General features: G+C 43.1%; 1 protein-coding gene across 4 annotated transcripts in view; it reads left to right on the top strand.

Moving 5' to 3' along the window:
• Positions 1-20,418, top strand: part of CALCOCO2 (calcium binding and coiled-coil domain 2) — a 34,238-nt gene extending 13,820 nt beyond the window's left edge. Inside the window, exons 3-14 of one of the 4 annotated variants that reach the window (XM_055102021.2) lie at positions 3,728-3,830; positions 3,986-4,119; positions 4,917-5,042; positions 6,753-6,841; positions 7,223-7,292; positions 8,175-8,297; positions 8,595-8,681; positions 10,503-10,667; positions 11,754-11,849; positions 15,927-16,062; positions 17,824-17,852; positions 18,386-19,431. In XM_055102021.2, the coding sequence (XP_054957996.1) occupies positions 3,728-3,830; positions 3,986-4,119; positions 4,917-5,042; positions 6,753-6,841; positions 7,223-7,292; positions 8,175-8,297; positions 8,595-8,681; positions 10,503-10,667; positions 11,754-11,849; positions 15,927-16,062; positions 17,824-17,852; positions 18,386-18,553 (1,326 nt within the window). In that variant the 3' untranslated portion in view covers positions 18,554-19,431. Of the gene's footprint in view, positions 1-3,727; positions 3,831-3,985; positions 4,120-4,916; positions 5,043-6,752; positions 6,842-7,222; positions 7,293-8,174; positions 8,298-8,594; positions 8,682-10,502; positions 10,668-11,753; positions 11,850-15,926; positions 16,063-17,823; positions 17,853-18,385; positions 19,432-20,068 lie in introns of those variants that run through there. The other 3 variants (XM_055102022.2, XM_008952862.6, XM_034941509.3) reach the window with 3 other exon arrangements.
• Positions 20,419-20,684: the final 266 nt, after the last annotated feature.

Raw genomic sequence — 20,684 nt, 5'->3', positions numbered from 1 at the left:
GTAGTTTATAATGTCTTTTTTTTTTCTTTTTGGAACATCGTTATATTTCTATTTTGCTTAGACTGGTTGTATTCCCCCAAGCACTTAGCAACCACCAGTAAAGACTTCACCATATATCATATGAAAATCTTGGGCGTTTTTCTTTTTTTAAGATGGAGTTTTGCTCTTGTCACCCAGGCTGGAGTGCAATGGCGCGATCTTGGCTCACTGCAACCTCTGCCTCCCTGGTTCAAGCGATTCTCCTGCCTCAGCCTCCCAGGTAGCTGAGATTACAGGCACCCCGCCTCCCCAGTTCAAGCGATTTCCTGTCTCAGCCTCCCGAGTAGCTGGGATGACAGGGACCCACCACCATGCGCAGCTAATTTTTGTATTTTTAGTAGAGACAGGGTTTCATCACGTTGGCCAGGCTGGTCTGGAACTTCTGACCTCAGATGATGCACCCACCTCAGCCTCCCAAAGTGCTGGGATTACAGGCGTGAGCTACCGCGCCCGGCCAATCTGGGGCTTTTTAAAAACAAGTGTTTAAAAATATTTTGTCCAGGTGCGGTGGCTCACGCCTGTAATCCCAGGAGGGAGGCCAAGGTGGATGGATCACTTGAGGTCAGGAGTTCAAGACCAGCCTGGCGAACATGGTGAAACCCCATCTCTACTAAAAATACAAAAATTAGCCAGGCGTGGTGGCACCCACCTGTAGTCCCAGCTACTCAGGAGGCTGAGGCAGGAGAATTGCTTGAACCCAAGAGGCAGAGGTTGCAGTGAGCCAAGATTATGCCACTGCACTCCAGCCTGGGCAACAGAGCAAGACTCCATCTCAAAAAAAAATTTTTTTTAAAGATGTATCTATATTTGGAATGCTTCATACATTTCAGAGGTATTACCATACCCCAATAAAGAAATAATCGTTAATCTGAAGAAGGGCTTCTAATGTCCCTTGTCCATAAAGCTATTGACTTGAATACCTACCCTGAGGACACACTATGCTAGGCCTATGTTGAGGGGGTGTGTGTGTGTGTGTGTGTATTGCCTAATTAAATCCTCACTGTGTGTGTGTGTGTGTGTGTGTGTGTGTGTGTGTGTGTGTGTGTGTATTGCCTAATTAAATCCTCACAGTGGGCCAGGTGCTGTGGCTCATGCCTGTAATCCCAGCACTTTAGGAGGCCGAGGCAGGTGGATCACCTGAGCTAGGGAGTTCAAGACCAGCCAGACCAACATGGAGAAACCCTGTCTCTACTAAAAATACAAAATTAGCCAGGCGTGGTGGCACATGCCTGTAATCCCAGCTACTTGGGAGGCTGAGGCAAGAGAATCCCTTGAACCCAGGAGGCGGAGGTTGCAGTGAGCCAAGATCATGCCATTGCACTCCAGCCTGGGCAACAGAGCGAGACTCCATCTCAAAAAAAAAAAAAAAGAAAAGAAAAGAAAGAAAAATTCTCACAGTGCAGTAGCCCCCTGAGGTGGGTAGTAGTATCTCTTGGGCATAAGTAAGTAACATGAATATCCCTGAGAGATGGTGACTTTCCCAAGGCCTCACAGTGAATAAGCCGTGAAGCAGGTTTGGCTCCCAAACCTCTGGTTTTTCTCCTCTACTCTGCTGAATTCCTTTGAGCAACAGATAGTAAATTAGAGAATGAAGAGTTGGCTGTAAAGTTTCGTCCTTCACAGCTCACCTCAAATGCTCTCCCCAGTGTTCTTTCAGTGTAGTCTTAATCAGACTATTCAACTCCTCATCACCCCAGACACTGGTAGTATCTGGCACCAGGTAGGTACTCAGTAACTCTTTTTATTTTTTATTTATTTTTTAAAATTTATTTTATTTTGAGACAGAGTCTTGCTCTGTCACCCAGGCTGGAGTGCAGAGGTGCAATCTGGGCTCACTGCAACCTCTGCCTCCTGGGTTCCAGTGATTCTCGTGTCTCAGCCACTGAGTAACTGGGATTACAGGCATGCCCCACTGTGCCCAGTCAGTAAATATTTTTAATACATACAAATATGTTACATCTTCTCTATAGTGAAAGCCACCACCAATGATGGAGCCTAAAGCAGGAAGCAGTCTGCTTTCCTTCCCTCAGTGTATAATCCTATGCTTCATACTCTCCTTGACTTAGGCATTTAAATGTTTCCAAGACAAATTGGAACAAGGACTACTCAAATGAAGAAGCCAAGGACAGAAATTGCAGGTGGCTAGAAGTTGTTTCCCTGTTCCAAGGCAGCAATAATTCTTAGGCCTTCCCAATGATATTTTGGTCACAGTGCATTAAGAAACTCCAGGATGTGAATGAGGACTCCATAAAATTCCTGCTTCCTGTACCACCACAGGCTGCAGTGGCTCTGAGATGCTTACAGCAATGGGGTGTGTATTAATGAGACTCTAAAACATGCCCTTGGATGTTCTGATGAGTTTTTGGTATAGACTTTTCAACCCTGCTTTGATTCCTTAATATATAAAAATGGAATTTATTTTTAGTTCTCTTCTTACTGAGCTCAGACAGGGTCAAAATATGGCAATAAATGTAATTTTGCTTCTCATTTGCTGAGTGTTGTCCCCTTGAAGACACAATAGCTTCCTTTCTATTCTCTGGTGTGCTTTTATTTTCTAGATAAGATTTGAGCAATCTTTTACCCCCTTCACATTTGTGAGAATATTTTCCACTTAGCCAGCTTTCTGCTCTGAGGCGTGTTTTGCTGCATCCTTATGTCTTATGATTTATTGTATTCAATACCTAGAAGAGGCCTTTACGACTACCAGATTGTTGTTAATATCTTTATTACCAAAAAGCCATCATTAAGCATGCATGAAGAAAAAAAATTATATAGACCTGGAATCTCTTATCTGGTGCCTCATAATCTAAGAACCCTGTTCTCCCTCTGCCCCCAACACAGACATTATGAAAAATAATGGTTTTTTTTTTTAATGCAGTAGTATATCCAGGTTGGTATATGACAAGGCTTAATTGGACACAATAGAGGACACACCAATAGAGAGGGCAGGTCAGAAGTGATTTCTGATTTAGAAGTCCAAAGAATGCCATTGTAAGAGGATCAGGGTTCATATTCCCAGAACTTTCCCCTTAAATCAGTCTCAGCTCTATCTCTGACTTGTAGATAGAATTTTTGGAGCTTTTTTCCTGGGTGGTGAGGAGCTAGTTTTCAAATCCTTCTAAGACTTGTATTTTGAGTTGTATATGTGCACCCCAATTTTTGGTTGTATCAGACATTTTCCCATATGTATTTGTCATAAGTGAAAAATAAAATAAAAAATTAAAAAAGGTTTGAGCCCTGGCGTGAGAATCTTGTCATAATGAACTCATTCTATTATATTTTCTTTTTTCTTTTTTTGGAGACGGAGTCTCACTCTGTCACCCAGGCTGGAGTGCAGTGGTGCAATCTCGGCTCACTGCAACCTCCGCCTCCTGGGTTCGAGCAATTCTCCTGCCTCAACCTCCTGAGTAGCTGGGATTACAGGCGCACACCACCGTGCCAACTTATTTTTTGTATTTTAATGGAGACGGGGTTTCACCATGTTGCCCAGGCTGGTCTCAAACTACTGAGCTCAGGCAATCCACCCACCTTGGCCTCCCAAAGTGCTAGGATTACAGGCATGAGCCACTGCACCCGGCCTATATTTTCAATATATAGAAATAAAAAGTGATTTTAAGAAGATGTAGCCCAATTAGGATTTTCCCCAGTCCCCTTTCAGGTACTAAATAAGAACTTATTGTCATTGCAGGTGGGATGGAAGACAACCCGTGAGTATTACACCTTCATGTGGGTTACTTTGCCCATTGACCTAAACAACAAATCAGCTAAACAGCAGGAAGTCCAATTCAAAGGTGAGAAAAATACTGGATCAAAGGTGTTGAAGACAGTAGCCAAGACTAATTAATTCCCTTCAGCTTGAGCTTTCTGGGGCAGATAAAAAGACTTCCAGAATTTTACTTTTCTGAATAGATCTTATTTTGGATGAAAAATTATGTTGTGTTTTCAGCTTACTACCTGCCCAAGGATGATGAGTATTACCAGTTCTGCTATGTGGATGAGGATGGTGTGGTCCGGGGAGCAAGTATTCCTTTCCAATTCCGTCCAGAAAATGAGGAAGACATCCTGGTTGTTACCACTCAGGTTTGTAAAACTTCTCACCTCAATCCCTTACTGCCATTACGAGTAGCAATATAGGATAGGATGGAATTTGAGTTAATAAGGCTTTATTGAATATCTAACGGGTATCATTGGAAAAAATGTATGTAGTACTCACACAGACTCACTCAGGAATGACTTCGGAATGTTAACAAGACTCATAACAATAAGTGGTTTCTTCTTTTCTAAAACTTCTTTAACTCAGCTGGCATTCAGTTATTCTTTTAACTTTTCCAATTGCTTAATTTTTGTCATCTACACATCTTATCACAATGGTAAATGTAAAAGCTCCTTTGAGGAGAGAAGCACCAAATATTCTTATCTCTTTCAGTTCTGGCCTACAGCCTGTCTGTCATACGTGAGTATTAGATTCATTTTCTTACTTCATCATTTAACAGGACACCTACTTTTCATCCAGCACTATGGTAGGCACTGGGAACACAATGAAGAATCAGTTAAAACACTGTCCTTGGCCTCAAGGAGCTAAGTCCATTGGGAGAGACAAACAATACTAAGCGTCTGCAAGAAGAAGCTACATTCTTATATCATTGTTCCTTTTAATTTTAATGGATATAATTTTTGCTTGCCTTTCTTGGTATTGCTGCAATTATAAAGACATACCTCTGTTATACCCTTACCTAGGTATTAAGGAGCAGCCCCCATTTGGGATACATAGATGTCACTGCAGTGAATGGGAATCGGCCAGTCCCTCACCATCCTAACCTATGGGAATTTTCTGCTAGAGGGACTTGGAATATAGTTTATGGAATGTTCTTTTGTAGGGAGAGGTGGAAGAGATTGAGCAGCACAACAAGGAGCTTTGCAAAGAAAACCAGGAGCTGAAGGACAGCTGTGTCAGCCTCCAGAAGCAGAACTCAGACATGCAGGCTGAGCTCCAAAAGAAGCAGGTATGGCTGCTGGTTATAGGTGACCTTGGAGCGTGGAGATCAGAATTGGATGGTGCCTCTTATCCAGCACCATATTCTGTTTTGCCTGTGATCTCACCTTCTTATACCAGTATCTTTGAACAGGCATTAGTTTTGTTTGTTTGTTTGAAATGGAGTCTCACTATGTCACCCAGGCTGGAGTGCAAGGGTGCGATCCTGGCTCACTGCAACCCCCATCTCCCAGGTTCAAGCGATTCTCCTGCCTCAGCCTCCCGAGTAGCTGGGATTACAGGTGATCACCACCACACCCAGCCAGTTTTTATATTTTTTAGAGACAGGGTTTTACCATGTTGGCCAGGCTGGTCTCGCACTCCTGGCCTCAGGTGATCCACTCGCCTGAGCCTCCCAAAGTGCTGGGATTATAGGCATGAGCCACCGTCCCTGTCTGAATATCTCCTTTTAATTGTTCATATGTTGAAATGATATTTTAGGTACATTCGGTTAAATATACTATCATTTGGCCAGGTGCAGTGGCTCACACCTGTAATACCAGCACTTTGGGAGGCCAAGGTGGGTGGATCACTTGAGGTCAGGAGTTCGAGACCAGCCTGGCCAATATGACAAAACCCCGTCTCTACTAAAAATACAAAAATTAGCCAGGAGACTGGGCGTGGTGGCTCATGCCTGTAATCCCAGCACTTTGGGAGGCCGAGGCAGGTGGATCACAAGGTCAGGAGTTTGAGACCAGCCTGGCCAAGATGGTGAAACCCCGTCTCTACTAAAAATACAAAAATTAGCCAAGCATGGTGGTAGGCACCTGTAATCCAAGCTACTCAGGAGGCTGAGGCAGGAGAATTGCTTGAACCTGGGAGGCAGAGGTTGCAGTGAGCCAAGATCACACCCCTGCACTCTAGCCTGGGCAACAGAGCAAGACTCTGTCTCAAAAAAAAATTAGCCAGGCATGGTGGCATGCGCCTGTAATCCCAGCTACTCAGGAGGCTGAGGCAAGATAATTGCTTGAACCCGGGAGGCAGAGATTGCAGTGAGCCAAGATCACGCCACTGCACTCCAGCCTGAGCAACAGAGCAAGACTTTATCTCAAAAAAAAAATTAAAAAAAAAAAAATATATGTATACACATAGTATTATTAAAATTAATCTGTTTCTTTTTACCTTTTTAAAAATGTGCCTCCTAAGATTTTAAAATTATATGTAGCTCTCACTTATTGAACAGCGCTGTTCTAGGAAAAGGGCAGTTCTGTCTATTTTGTCCACTGTTGTGTCTGCAATGCAAGAACAGTGTCTAGTGGGGAATAGGCTCTGAGTAAATATTTGTTTAATGAACAAATTATAGGCTCCAGTGGAATGAGAAATTAAGGTGATGCATTTTTAATATAAAAAGAGCATTTTGTGACCAGGCGCGGTGGCTCATGCCTGTAATCCCAGCACTTTGGGAGGCTGAGGCACAACAATTGCATGAACCCGGGCGACAGAGGTTGCAGTGAGCCAAGACTGCGCCACTGCACTCCAGCCTGGGCAATAGAGTGAGACACTGTCTTAAAAAAAAAAAAAAAAAAGAACATTTTCCTTTTATTTGAGTATTTCATTTACTGCTGTGTCATATTATGCCTGACATATAGTAAGTGCTAAATAAATATTTGTTGCCTGCCTAAGATACTCATTCAAAAGTCATAGAACTAGTCTGTCCCTTTGATGTTGTTTCAATCTATAGGAGGAGCTAGAAACCCTACAGAGCATCAATAAGAAGTTGGAACTGAAAGTGAAAGAACAGAAGGACTATTGGGAGACAGAGCTGCTTCAGTGAGTGCGTCCCATAATTCTGGGAGGGGAAGAGCTGCTGTACCATCAGTACCCTTAAGTACAGTCAGATTAGATTTCTGGAATTTGTGAGAAAACACTGTTATGACATTGATGATGTGATTCTCCACCCTTTGAATCATGAATTAGAAAATTGGTATCAGAATAGTCAGGAAAAATGATCTGATTTCAAATATTAACTTTAGGGATTGAATACTTGCAGTTTTTTGGAGTCAGGAAGCCAAAACAGGACTGCAATGGAGACTAGTAGATTTTTAAATAATTCTGCAGGCTTAGGGCCAAGCCAGCCTTAAATCACTTAAGGCCAGGGGTAGCTGACCTGGAATCAGTGAATTTTTCACATAGTTATCTCCACCTCTACAGACTGAAAGAACAAAACCAGAAGATGTCCTCAGAAAATGAGAAGATGGGAATCAGAGTGGATCAGCTTCAGGTAGGTAATGCCATATGTTTGTCAAAGGATATTTTCTTAGCCTTACCACTGCTCCAATTTGGTGGCCTAGAAAGATGTATTTCATTGCAGTGAGTGCCTAATGGCATACTTTTCAAAATATCACACTAAAGTTTCAGGTTATGTATTTTCCATTCTTGGACCAGGTAAGCCTCCACCCTACCCATGCCCCTGCTTTAAAAAAAAAAAAAAAAAATCATGATTCACAGCCGGGCGCAGTGGCTCATGTCTGTAATCCCAGCACTTTGGGAGGCCAAGGCAGGTGGATCACCTGAGGTCAGGAGTTCGAGATCAGCCTGGCCAATATGGCAAAACCTCGTCTCTACTAAAAATACAAAAATTAGCTGGGCGTGCTAATTTACAGGCGCACGTGTAATTCCAGCTACTTGGGAGGCTGAGGCAGAAGAATCACTTGAGCCCCGGAGGCAAAGGTTGCAGTGAGTAGAGATTGCACCACTGCACTCCAGCCTGGGTGACAGAGCAAGACTCTGTCTCAAGAGAAAAAAAAAAAAAAAATCATGATTCACAAGGAACTTAGTGATTTGTTCATGTATTACTAAGGTAGTTTACCATGAGCTCTTAATATAGATGACAATCATCTATATCAATAATCAAACTTTAATCTTTTCAAGCAAAATCGTACTCAAAAGTCTGGAATATAGAGCAGATAGCAGAACTGCTCTCATTTTTAGGAAGCTGTGCCTTAAAGAGGTGCTTTAAAGAGTGATTTGTCTAATTTTACTCAGTTGGCAGTTGGGAGTTGCTAGGGAAACACATCTCTTTGTTATTGTATGTTAAAAAGCATTGTTCCTGTTTTGTTTTCCTTCTTTTATATCTTGGTTATGTTCACTATTTTTGTTTTAGGCCCAGCTGTCAACTCAAGAGAAAGAAATGGAGAAGCTTGTTCAGGGAGATCAAGATAAGACAGAGCAGTTAGAGCAGCTGAAAAAGGAAAATGACCACCTCTTTCTCAGTTTAACTGAACAGGTAGAGTCATGAGAGAAAACAACACTTTTAGGCATTTGCAAGAAAATATACGTTGTTCTTTGTATAAAGAACATTTTAATGTTCTTTAATATACCTGGATGTCACTGGCTTTAGGAAAGGGCTCAGAGGAAGCTATCTGAAATGAGATAGCTCATGGCTTTCTTCAGAAACTGACGAGAGAAGACTTGCCTCTCCCTATGCATTCTGCTTGCTCATTAGCTTAGCAGGCCCTTCCATGGTGTGTGTGTGCATGTGTGTGTTTTCCCAGCAATGGTACTGAAATCTCTTTTTGTGCAGAGGAAGGACCAGAAGAAGCTCGAGCAGACAGTGGAGCAAATGAAGCAGAATGAAACTACTGCAATGAAGAAACAACAGGAATTAATGGCATGTCTGTCTTTGGATGGTTATGTGGGAGGGAGCCTATAGGGATGTAGAAGAAAAGGATATGGGCCTATTTTCCGGTTGATGGACAGGATAAATAAGAGAGTGTTCACCTCTAGATGTTTTGCTTTCTAGCCAAAAGGACAGAGAATCTGCCATTTATAAAATGTTTAGAAGTGGGCATTTCTAATATGTGATAAGTAATAAAGGAATATTGCAAGTTAAACTTCATGACAAGATGTAGTTAACTAGATCCTTGGACTAGGGCTCACACAGAATAACCCCTACCCTCTTCTTACGGAGTTACAATAGGGGCAGACAAATGAATGGTTATAAAGGGCTCTACGACAGGAAAATATACCACCCAAAGCAAATCTTGTTATAATTAATATATTAGCAATTATCATCATTATCAATTATGTAGGAATGAAAGGCTAATTGACTAATAATTTCCTGTAATATATTGTTGAAAAAGAGTCCCCATGGTGTTGACAGGTGCCTGGAAGCCCCGTTTACTTAGTTGATCCAAGGACATGAATAATCCTGATGTCTGAGGGATATCCAGTCATCTGATTATAATTCACATCATATATGCATCATCCAGTCAACCATTGAGTACCTACTGTATCTAAGATACTGTATGCTTTAGCATGATATAGGAAAGAGTAGAACAAAGTTTGCAAATCAGCAGATCATAGGTCAAGGTCAGACCACAGAAATGTTTTAGAAAGTAGTTACCAACATTTAAAAATAGGAATATTTCCCATAAAAATTTGTATTTCCAACTTCCTTTGGGAAATGAAAGGACCTAGCAACATTGAGCCCACATTCCTGTGCAGCAGCAATAGCTAGAGCTGAGTAGCTGCTGTCCCTATAGATTCTCCATCTAGCTGCAGTCTGCACTGTTTTATTGCATTCAATTCCTTCGTTTGATTACATTTCTTGCCTGCTCTCTATAGGCACATTCCAGTTTGTGACCTCTGATGTAGCAAATAAATTACTGTTTTAAATGATCTATAGTCCCGGCTGGGTGCGGTGGCTCACGCCTGTAATCCCAGCACTTTGGGAGGCGGAGGCAGGTGGATCACCTGAGGTCAGGAGTTCGAGACCAGCCTGACCAAAATGGCGAAACCCCGTCTCTACGAAAAATACAAAAATTAGCCGGGCATGGTGGTGGGCGCCTGTAATCCCAGCTTCTCAGGAGGCTGAGGCAGGAGAATCGCTTGAACCTGGGAGGCAGAGGGTGCAATGAGCTGAGATCGCGCCATTGCACTCCAGCTGGGGCAACAGAGCAAGACTCCGTCTCAAAAAAAAAAAAAAAAAAAGGTTTGAACCTCTTTGTGATAGGTATGGATTTCCTTGGTTTTCTTTTATTTATATTTATATATATATATATATTTTTTTTTTTTTTTTTTTTGAGACAGTCTTGCTCTGTCACCCAGGTTGGAGTGTGCTGACCTGATCTCAGCTCACTGCAACCTCCACCTCCCGGGTTCAAGCTATTCTCCTGCCTCAGCCTCCTGAGTAGCTGGGATTACAGGCACCCGCCACGATGCCCGGCTAATTTTTGTATTTTTAGTAGAGACGGGGTTTTGCCATGTTGGCTAGGCTGGTCTCGAACTCCTGACCTCTGGTGATCCACCCACCTCAGCCTCCCAAAGTGCTGGGATTACAGGTGTGAGCCACTGCACCCGGCCAATTTTCTTAGTTTTCATGGAATATTTTTCAAGACCTAGGGGCTCCCCACCTGGCTGATAGCAATCCTAATTCCTCATACATCCTAAAAGGCCGCTAAATATGAGTACTGTGTATCTTATGCTTCAGGAGCCTAGGAACAAGAAAGCGGCACTAACTGTGGAGGAGCAGTTAGCACAAGAGGTGGAACGCCTTAAGGCAAAGGTAGAGGCCAGGAAAGCCTATTTCTTAGAGAAGTACAAAGAGTGTCAACGACTTCACAAACAGATCAGCCAACTCGGGGCGGCTGCACTGGTAGGTGACAGAGATAAGGGGGCCCAGGAAAGCAAGAGGTGCAAAGGTTAGTGGTTCTTAGACCAAGTCCAGAAAATGGTACACCCTTGTTAAGGTGAGAAAGTTATCTTTGCACTAAAAAGAGGGATGTAGTATATGGCCAGAAACTAGCATGGGGGTCCCTGGAAATACTGGCCCCAACTTAGCCACAGGTCTCAGGGAAGGTTTTTGTAACTATCAAGCAGGTTTCTGTGCAGACTCAGAGAGCCCTTTCTTATTTCTGCCTTTTGAGGAAGTGAAGCAGGACTAGAAGAGCCATCAGGAGCCAACGGGGATGGGAAGCAAGGAGCCTGCAGTCAGCACTGTCAGTGGGTAGCCCCCTCTGGCATTACTACCTCAGGGTCGGCTAGACATGCACAGCAGTTTGGGCAGCAGCATTCAAATAAAAAATCTTGGATGAAAAACCACAACTAGTAGGCTTAGCTTAAGTGTGTTTGTGAGGTATGCACATGTGCATGTATGCAGGTAGAAGATGGGAAGCTCTGAAGCATGAAACCAGTTAGGTCAACCCATCACACTGGGATGCTTATGGCCCCAGTCTGAGCTCCTTGTATCCTTGGACAAATGCCTTCCTGTGTTCCCTCTTCCTTCATGAAACTTGAGCACAGATGCCTATTCTCACACTGTAGGAAGGAATCACACCAACCCAAACCTAAGTGCTTCAGGCTTCACTGAGTGAGACGTTTATTCAAAACAAAGATTATTGTTTTCATGGCTGGGTGGGATTCAACAAGGTTTCATTTATCCCTAATTCTGATAAGTCAGTCTTGAGATTTTCCCCAAGGTTGCTTTTTCCCTCCTTGGTCACTTATACCCTCAGCTAAACCAAAAAAAAAAATTGGCATCTTGATGCCAGCTCAGGCCCTCAGGTGTCTTTTTAAGTCACTTCAATTTAGCACCCTGCCCATAGTACCATTTCTTCCTCCCAGCTGCGTTCTCCTCCATCTCAGTCTCCCCGCTTTGCAATGCCAGATTCTCTACAATTTCCCACCTTGTACCCAGACTGCAATATGTGATCCTAATCCTAATTTTTTTTATTGTTGACAGGATGAAAACTTTGACCTGTCAAAAAGACTGAGTGAGAACAAAATTATATGTAATGCTCTGAAGAGAGAGAAAGAGAGATTGGAAGGAGAAAATGATGTAAGTGTGTGAAAGAGGGTAGAAAACCCCAAGGTTTTAAGGGGAAGGATCAGGGTGGCCCAGAGATGTAGTGATAAAAATAAAAAGCTAAGGGCCCTTTCTGGGACAGTGGGTGAAACAGTTGTTCCTAAACAAAGAGTAAATTTAATCTAATTTCCTAATCTACCACAAAACCCTGTCTTTATTCTACAACTGAAATTTGTTTGGCATGGCAATAGTCACCTTGAAAGAAGCCACACTGATGAAGACCTAACTTATTTTTGCTTTTAACTTCACAGCTAATATGTGTTGCCTTGGGGGATAGGGGAATAACGTCCTACATAACTTTATGCTAGTGGGGAACTCCTTTTCTTCAGCACAACTTTTTCCTTTTTCTCTGCTGCCAAACCAGGAGCAGAAGTGGTGGTCTGTACCAGTGCTGGACCCATGGTAGGCCCCTAATAAATGCTGTGCGTTCATTCATTCATTCATTCATTGGTTCATTCATTCATCCAACCAACATTTATTATTGATTGAAGATGATATGGCAAAAAATAAAGTGGTTGTACTTGAAGTCAAGGTCATTCTCATGTTCTTTTCTTTTTTTTTTTTCTTTTGTTGTTGTTGTTGTTGTTTTTGAGACAAGGTCTCACTCTGTCACCCAGGCTTGGAGTGCAGTGGCACAAGCTTGGCTCACTGCAGCCTTGATCTCCTGGGCTCAAGTGATCGTCCTGCCACAGCCTCCCAAGTAGCTGGGACTATAGGCATATGCCACCATGCCCGGCTAATTTTTTTTTTATTTTTAGCAGAGACAAGGTCGTGCTGTGTTGCCCAAGCTGCTCTCAAACTCCTGGGCTCAAGCAATCCTCCTGCCTCGGCCTCCCAAAGTCCTGGGATTACAGACATGACCCACCACGCCCGGCCCATTCTCATGTTCTTGCTCAGCATCGAATAATAGGTGTCCATGCATTCTGGCTGCTACTCCTGTATCTATACTTCCATCAATTCTTCATCTTTACCCTTTTTTTTTTTTTTTTGAGACGGAGTTTCACTCTTCTTGCCTAGGCTGGAGTGCGATGGCACGATCTCAGCTCACCGCAACCTCCACCTTCCGGGTTCAAGCGATTCTCCTGCCTCAGCCTCCTGAGTAGCTGGGATTACAGGCAATTGCCACCACGCCTGGCTAGTTTTGTATTTTTAGTAGAGACGGGGTTTCTCCATGTTGGTCAGGCTGGTCTCGAACTCCTGACCTGAGGTGATCCACCCGCCTTGGCCTCCCAAAGTGCTGGGATTACAGGCGTGAGCCACTGCACCCGGCCCTTTTTTTTTTTTTTTTTTTTTTTGAGACGGAGTCTCACTCTGTTGCCCAGCCTGGAGTGCAGTGGCATGATCGTGACTCACTACAACCTCCGCCCCCTGATCTTTACCCTCTATAATCCTTCTGGCCTATGCCTCCTAGTGATCATTTTTACTGTTTTTTTCTTTTTAAAATTGCGGTTAAAACACATAAAATTTGGCTGGGCGCGGTGGCTCACGCCTGTAATCCTAGCACTTTGGGAGGCTGAGGCAGGCGGATCACAAGGTCAGGAGATCGAGACCATCCTGGCTAACACGGTGAAACCCCGTCTCTACTAAAAATACAAAAAAAAAAAATTAGCAGGCTTGGTGGCAGGCGCCTGTAGTCCCAGCTACTCGGGAGGCTGAGGCAGGAAAATGGCGTGAACCCAGGAGGTGGAGCTTGCAGTGAGCCAAGATTGTGCCACTGCACTCCAGCCTGGGTGACAGAGCAAGACTACGTCTCTAAAATAGAATAGAATAGAATAGAATAGAATAGAATAGAATAGAATAGAAAAAAATTAAATTTACCATCTTAATAATGTAAAAGTGTACAGTTCAGTAGAGTTAAGTGCATCACAGTGCTATGCAACAGATCTCCAGAACTTTTCCATCTTGCAACATTAAAACTTCATACCTACTAAAACATTAATTCTCCCTCAATTTCTACTTTTGATTATATCATTTATGCCAGTGTGTTTCATAATTGCAGAAGGCTTTTTGGGTTCTCTTTCTAGTCTTGTTATTCCCATTCTCTCTTTTTTGTTTTGTTTTGCTTTTGTTTTGTTTGTTTGTTTGTTTTTTAGAGTCTTGCTCTGTTATCCAGGCTGGAGTGCAGTGGCACCGTCTTGGCTCACTGCAACCTCCACCTCCCAGATTCAAGTGATTCTTGTGCTTCAGCCTCCTGAGTAGCTAGGATTGCAGGTGCGCACCACCACACCCAGCTAATTTTTGTGTTTTTAGTAGAGAGGGGGTTTCACCATGTTGCCCAAGCTGGTCTTGAACTCCTGGGCTCAAGCGATCCACCCACCTCAGCCTCCCAAAGTGATGGGATTACAGGCATAAGCCACTGTGTCCAGCCTATTCCCATTCTCTTAATTTATACCTTGAGTTTGAAATCCCTGTTTTCCTGAGTTAGTTTGATTGTGGGGGGGGCAGGTGCACACACAGTTTGCAAAACCAAGGGAAAGATTTGGTATTTAGAAGCTTTGTTAAGAACTGTAGGCCGGGCGCTGTGGCTCACGCCTGTAATCCCAGCACTTTGGGAGGCCGAGGCGGGTGGATCACGAGGTCAGGAGTTCAGGACCAGCCTGGTGAAACCTCATCTCTACTAAAAATACAAAAAGTAGCCAGGTGTGGTGGTGCACGCCTGTAATCCCAGCTACTCAGGAGGCTGAGGCGGGAGAATCGCTTGAACCTGGGAAGTGGAAGGTTGCAGTGAGCTGAGATCGCACCACTACACTCCAGCCTGGGCGACAGAGCAAGACTCTGTCTCAAAAAAAAAAAAAAAAAAAAAAAAAAGAACTGTAGTAAAGCCCTCTTAAGATGATAAGGGAATTTTGCTTATTTTCTTTTTCCTAAGAACTTGAAATGCTGTCTGTGCCACTTTTAGTAATTTTTTTCTCTTTTTCATTACCTCCCTCCCACCCTGCCTTCTTACTCATTCTCTGTGTTGATATATCCATTTGAATGGGATAAGACATGAAGAAGGAAAAATTATTTTAGGTGAATATTTGCATTGTGTAAGAAATTATTCTAGGAAAGAAACTGAAAAAATACTCTGCTCTCAATAATATACAACACTGGGAGGCCAAGGCAGGAAGGTCACTTGAAGCCAGGAGTTTGAAACCAGCCTGGGCAACAAAGCAAGAGCCTTTCATCTCTACAAAAAATTTAAAAATCAGCCAGGCATGGTGTCGTGTGCCTGTAGTCCCAGCTACTAAGGAGGCTGAGGTGGGAGGGTTGCTTGAGCCCATGAGTTCAAGGCTGCAGTAAGCTATGATCTCACCCTGCACTCCAGCCTGGGTGACCAGGCAAGACCCTGTCTCTAAAAAAAACAAATTTAACAACAACAATAATAATATACAATAGTTTCAACGTTAATATACCTATCAGAATAGTTGCAGTGTTAATATAGCTCCTGCCACTTTCATATATCTACATATTTGTTCCTCCCTGTAGTTGGCATGTATTTAGAGATTTAAAATTCTTTTTTGTATTAATATAAACAAAATGTAGTAAATATATTTAAATTCAGGTATAGGCTGGGCACAGTGGCTCACACCTGTAATCTCGACACTTTGGGAGGCCAAGGCGGGCGGATCACTTGAGGTCAGGAGTTCGAGACAAGCCCGGCCAACATGGTGAAACCCGTCTCTACTAAAAATACAGAAATTAGCTAGGCGTGGTAGTGGGTGCCTGTAATCCCAGCTACTTGGGAGGCTGAGGCACAAGAATCACTTGAACCTGGGAGACGGAGGTTGCAGTGAGCTGAGATGGTGCCACTGCACTCTGGCCTGGGTGACAGAGCAAGACTCTGACTCAAAATAAATAAATAAATAAATTCAGGTATAAAGAACTTAGATCTTTGGAATATTGAAACTGCTGCCTTCTCTTCTGAAGAATTATGGATTATCAATTATTGAGTTTCTCCAGTGCCACATTGCTAATTGAGAACTACCTGGGAGGGGCATCTCCTAGCCAGTTCCTGGTGGCCATTCTTGGTATTGTCTTTCAACATGTCTATAAATCCTCTATCCTTAGCTTTTGAAGAGGGAGAACAGCAGATTGCTCAGTTACATGGGTCTGGATTTTAATTCTTTGCCGTATCAAGTACCTACTTCAGATGAAGGAGGCGCAAGACAAAATCCAGGACTTGCCTATGGAAACCCATATTCTGGTAAGACAACTTTCCCATTCCAACTGGAAGGACCCTGCCTGCATCCCTTTCCCCTACTAAATTTTTGTTTCTGAGGTGCTAATTAAGACCAGTCTCATTGTTAAGACTTGCTGGGCAGAAGCTGAGGACCCAGTAGAAAGATTGCCAGGCGAGAAGTGTTAATTGAGAAATAAATCTGAATCCAGAAGACACAAATCAGATCATTCGCCTAGAGGCAGCAGACACAAATTGAGTCCCGTGGCTATATTCCAAATGTGTAAATCAGAGAAATGTCTTTATGTAGAAGATATACACATACAAAGCTGAGGAAGCTAATTAAGGTTTTGAAATGGTAGCAAGAGAGGCAAGTTATGCCGCCCAGGAACTAGCGGTTACAGCAGCCACCCTGATGGCTGACCAAGGATGACAGAAACGTGCTCCACAGAGACTCCTCGATGGTAGGACAGGAAATGGGGGTGAAAAGGACTTGGGGTAACATGTCCTTGCCAAACAGGGAGCTTTTCTCATTTGTCTCCAAAAGCAATATGAGATCTCATTTACTTTTTGGGACAGTTAAAGCAGCAGTATTATCTTTAGAGTTACAACCAGATGTTTATAACAGGCAACAAGTTTATTTTTCCTTTAAAATAAGTTTGTGGCCGTGCGCGGTGGCTCACACCTGTAATCCCAGCACTGTGGGAGGCCGAGGCGGGCAGATCACCTGAGGTCAGGAGTTCGAGACAAGCGTGGCTAACGTGATGAAACCCTGTCTCTACTAAAAATACAAAAATTAGCCGGGCATAGTAGTGGACTTGGCTCACTGCAACCTCCGCCTCCTGGGCTCACCTGATCCTCTCACCTCAGCCTACCAAGTAGCAGACACTAAGGCGCCAGCCACCACACCCAGCTAATTTTTGTATTTTATGTAGAGATGGGGTTTTGCCATGTTGCCCAGGCCGGTTTCGAACTCCTGAGCTTAAACAGTCCACCCACCTCAGCCTCCCAAAGTGCTGGGATATGTGAGCCATCGTACCTGACTGTGGATACAGTCTTAAAACCTATTCTCAGATAGTCATTAAATTGTTACTGTTTTTATTAAAATCTCATTTTCCCCACTCTGAAAATAGCTTTGTTGTTTTTTTCTGACTGTATAACATATATATGTGTATGTATATATATATATATATATAAAGCCTGTGTGTGTGTGTGTGTGAAATGAAAATACAATTTTCATTTGTAATTTTATTTTGAAATAATGAAAATACAATTTCAGGCTGGGTGTCGTGGCTCACTCCTGTAATCCCAGCACTTTGAGAGGCCGAGGCAGGCGGATCACTTGAGGTCAGGAGTTTGAGACCAGCCTGGCCAACATGGAGAAACCCTGTCTCTACTAAAACTACCAAAAATTAGCCAGGCATGGTGGTAGGCACCTGTAATCCCAGCTACTCAGGAGGCTGAGGCAGGAGAATTGTTTGAACCCGGGAGACAGAGGCTGCAGTGAGCTGAGATCACACTAGTGCGCTCCAGCCTAGGCGACAGAGCGAGACTCTGTCTCAAAAAAAAAAAAAAAATACGATTTCATTATTTATGTTTTCTTTTCACCTTATCATTTACCTAGATCCCCTCTATCAGAAGTAACGGTATACATATGAGAGAGAAAGAATCAGAGGCATTGAGGAGAAAGGGAACAATGAAAGTTACAGGAAATATCTGCCAGAACACAGTTGGAGAAGCTAGGGATGGTATTTTCTCATTGAATGAGATATTTTTTATTCTTTTCAGGTATCCAAGAAAGTTCTTCCCCCAGCCCAGTAAGTATTTGATTCATGAGAATATTCCCACAAAGCACTTGAAAATTTCCCTTCCTGCTCCAGTTCATGGGAGAACCATAGGGAGACAGGTTCATTTTGATAACTCCAGAAGTCAGCTGGATCAGTTTGTTTTGGGCCCAAGGCTGAGCCAGCCTGTTGTGGAAGGGAGATGAAAGCACAGTTCATCCATCAGCATTTTGCTTAGGATCTATACCTTTGAATTGTTTGGTAGCATAAGTAGGGAGGAGATCTGAACCAGGCAGCTAGCCAAACAAGTTCTGTCCAGTGCCCCTTCAAGGCTAGAAGCTATGTTGGCTATTTCAGCAATATTAGGCCCTTTCAATTCTGGGGTTAGACGAAGCCTGGTAAGCATCTTCAAATGTGCATTCTCTTCATTCATTCACTATTTCTTGAGTGCCTAACCATGTGCCAGTCATTATGCTAGGCACTGAGGATACAGTGGAAGACAGGATGGCCACATCTGTGCCACATATAGATTACATTTGTACTGACCTCTTTGCTCTTCCTCCCAGCTCTCCATCAAGAAATGCCCTATCTGCAAAGCAGATGATATTTGTGATCACACCTTGGAGCAACAGCAGATGCAGCCCCTTTGTTTGAATTGTCCAATTTGTGACAAGATCTTCCCAGCTACAGAGAAGCAGATCTTTGAAGACCACGTGTTCTGCCACTCTCTCTGAGTGTCCCAACCTCTTGGATGTATACAGAGATTTTATAGAATAGAACCTATAGCTTCTACCATGAGTTATATGAGTCAAGATCCTGCCTAACCTGAAATTATTAGGGATTTACTCAGCCCTGCTGCCGCTAACAGTGGAGTTATGTCACTGATCTGAAGGTCACTGTTAAGGGCTTCTGCTGCCATCCTTGTGGGTTGCTACCTTTAAGTCACATAACTCTAGCTGTATCATCCTCTCACCTGTCATTCTTCTGAGGGTCTCAGTACAAGGGCCCTGGGATGGAGCCAACCTGGGTATTCACAACAGGCCTGACTTGATACTAAGTGATTAGTTTTCCAAGTTGTCCCACTGCCATTCAAAGTCAGCCCTTGAGTGTATTTGTTCTCAGTCCTAACCCTGGGGCCAGAGATTGGTCCGAGGTTGAGAATTCCTTCCTCCTCATCCTTGGTGTTGCTTTCTCCAAATGATTGTTTTAGACTAGCCAAAAATGCCGTGGCAAAGAGCTCAGAAATCCAATTTGGATACCAAAGGTTTCTCATGTTAATTTCTCAGCCCCCAAAGAAGCATCTTACTCCTGAACCTTAGACAGGAAGTATTGTTTCAGTCACAGAAAGCTTTTCTGGGTACCTCTGGTTAGCACTTTCTACTCTCTGATATTTCCTATGTACATAGCTTTTATTGTTGTAAATCCTTTCTTAATGGTTAAATAGGATTGTTAGCAACTATGGGTTTGCAGTTTTCTGAGTAGGTGAGTTTTGAATATGGGTAAATCAGAATAATGAGACAACTTGTTAATCTCTTTAATACTAAAAATAAATTACTCTTCTATTTCAGGGACTTAGGTAATTTAAAATAAACCTTCAATTTATGGTCTTCTATTTTGAAGCTCATGGGAAAATTGTGATCAAAAGGGCTACGGGAAGGGCAGACCCCGCCAATGATTTCTCTTCACCTGTCTTAAGTATTGAATAAAAAAGAGTGTCCTGGCAGTTATCTTGAGGTGGGGAAGGAGGTGATGAAACATTAGTTTGTGAAATCCAAGGCCCTGGCTTTCCTTCTTTCTTTCTTTTTTTTTTTTTTTGAAACAGTCTCTCTCTGTCACCCAGGCTGGCGTGCAATGGCACAGTTGACTCACTACAGCCTCTGCCTCCCAGGTTCAAGCGATTCTCATGCCTTAGCCTCCCAAGTAGCTGGGATTACAGGTGTGTGCCACAATGCCCAGCTAGTTTTTGTGTTTTTAGTAGAGACAGGGTTTCACTATGTTGGCCAGGCTGGTCTCGAACTCCTGGCCTCACGTGATCTGTCCACTTCAGCCCTCCAAAGTGCTGGGATTACAAGCGTGAGCCACTGTGCTGGGCCCGAGGCCCTGACTTCTTGCTGTAACTTTCCATGCATTTTTTTAAAAAGGAGCAGTGTGGATTTTGGCACCCTTTGTGAACTAAGTTCAATGCGCTCTATCCAAATTTGCCTAATTGAACTATAAGAAAGTAATAATTCCATTTTCTATCCCCTCAGGGACTGAACAAATGGAAATAACTCCCAGGCAGTATCAGCTGGTCACTACAGAGACTTCTACAAAAACTTTTGAATGATGTGAAACACGATGTCATGAATAAGGGTTGAGCCAACTATAGCTCTGTGTTCCTACTGGGCTTTCCCTAATGTAGTTGGGAGTTATGCCCTAGACTAACTGTATTGTCCTAGTCACAGCTCCTTGCTTTGATTTCATCCTTGATAAAATGAAGATGAAACTTACACTACTTCTCCAAGCCTTTTGCTGTCTTAAGAATAAGACCTGAGATTAACACTAACCCTAGAATAGAAATGTAATAGGGAGATGGTAATAAAGGAGTTTTTCTGGCACATACCCTCCCTACAGAATTTCTGTTGCTCCCCAGATCCAGTAAAGAATTGCAGTTTCATTTAGTTTGTACTAGTCAGCTCTTAATTAAGCACATGAATGGAGAGGAACAGTGGTGCCCATAATCCAAATCAGTGAATACCATTTTCTGGTGAATTACCCACCCCTTTGCCCCTGCTACCCCGAGGGTTACCATGATTGTCAACAGCAGCAGGAGCCCTTCCACAGGGCTTGGTAAAAAAAACAGTTGAGGTGTTAATGACCCTTTTT

Source organism: Pan paniscus, chromosome 19, assembly GCF_029289425.2.
Source record: "Pan paniscus chromosome 19, NHGRI_mPanPan1-v2.0_pri, whole genome shotgun sequence".
Lineage (NCBI taxonomy): Eukaryota > Metazoa > Chordata > Mammalia > Primates > Hominidae > Pan > Pan paniscus.
Note: the sequence above shows the minus strand (reverse complement) of the source record. Positions and strands in the feature narration are given on the sequence as shown.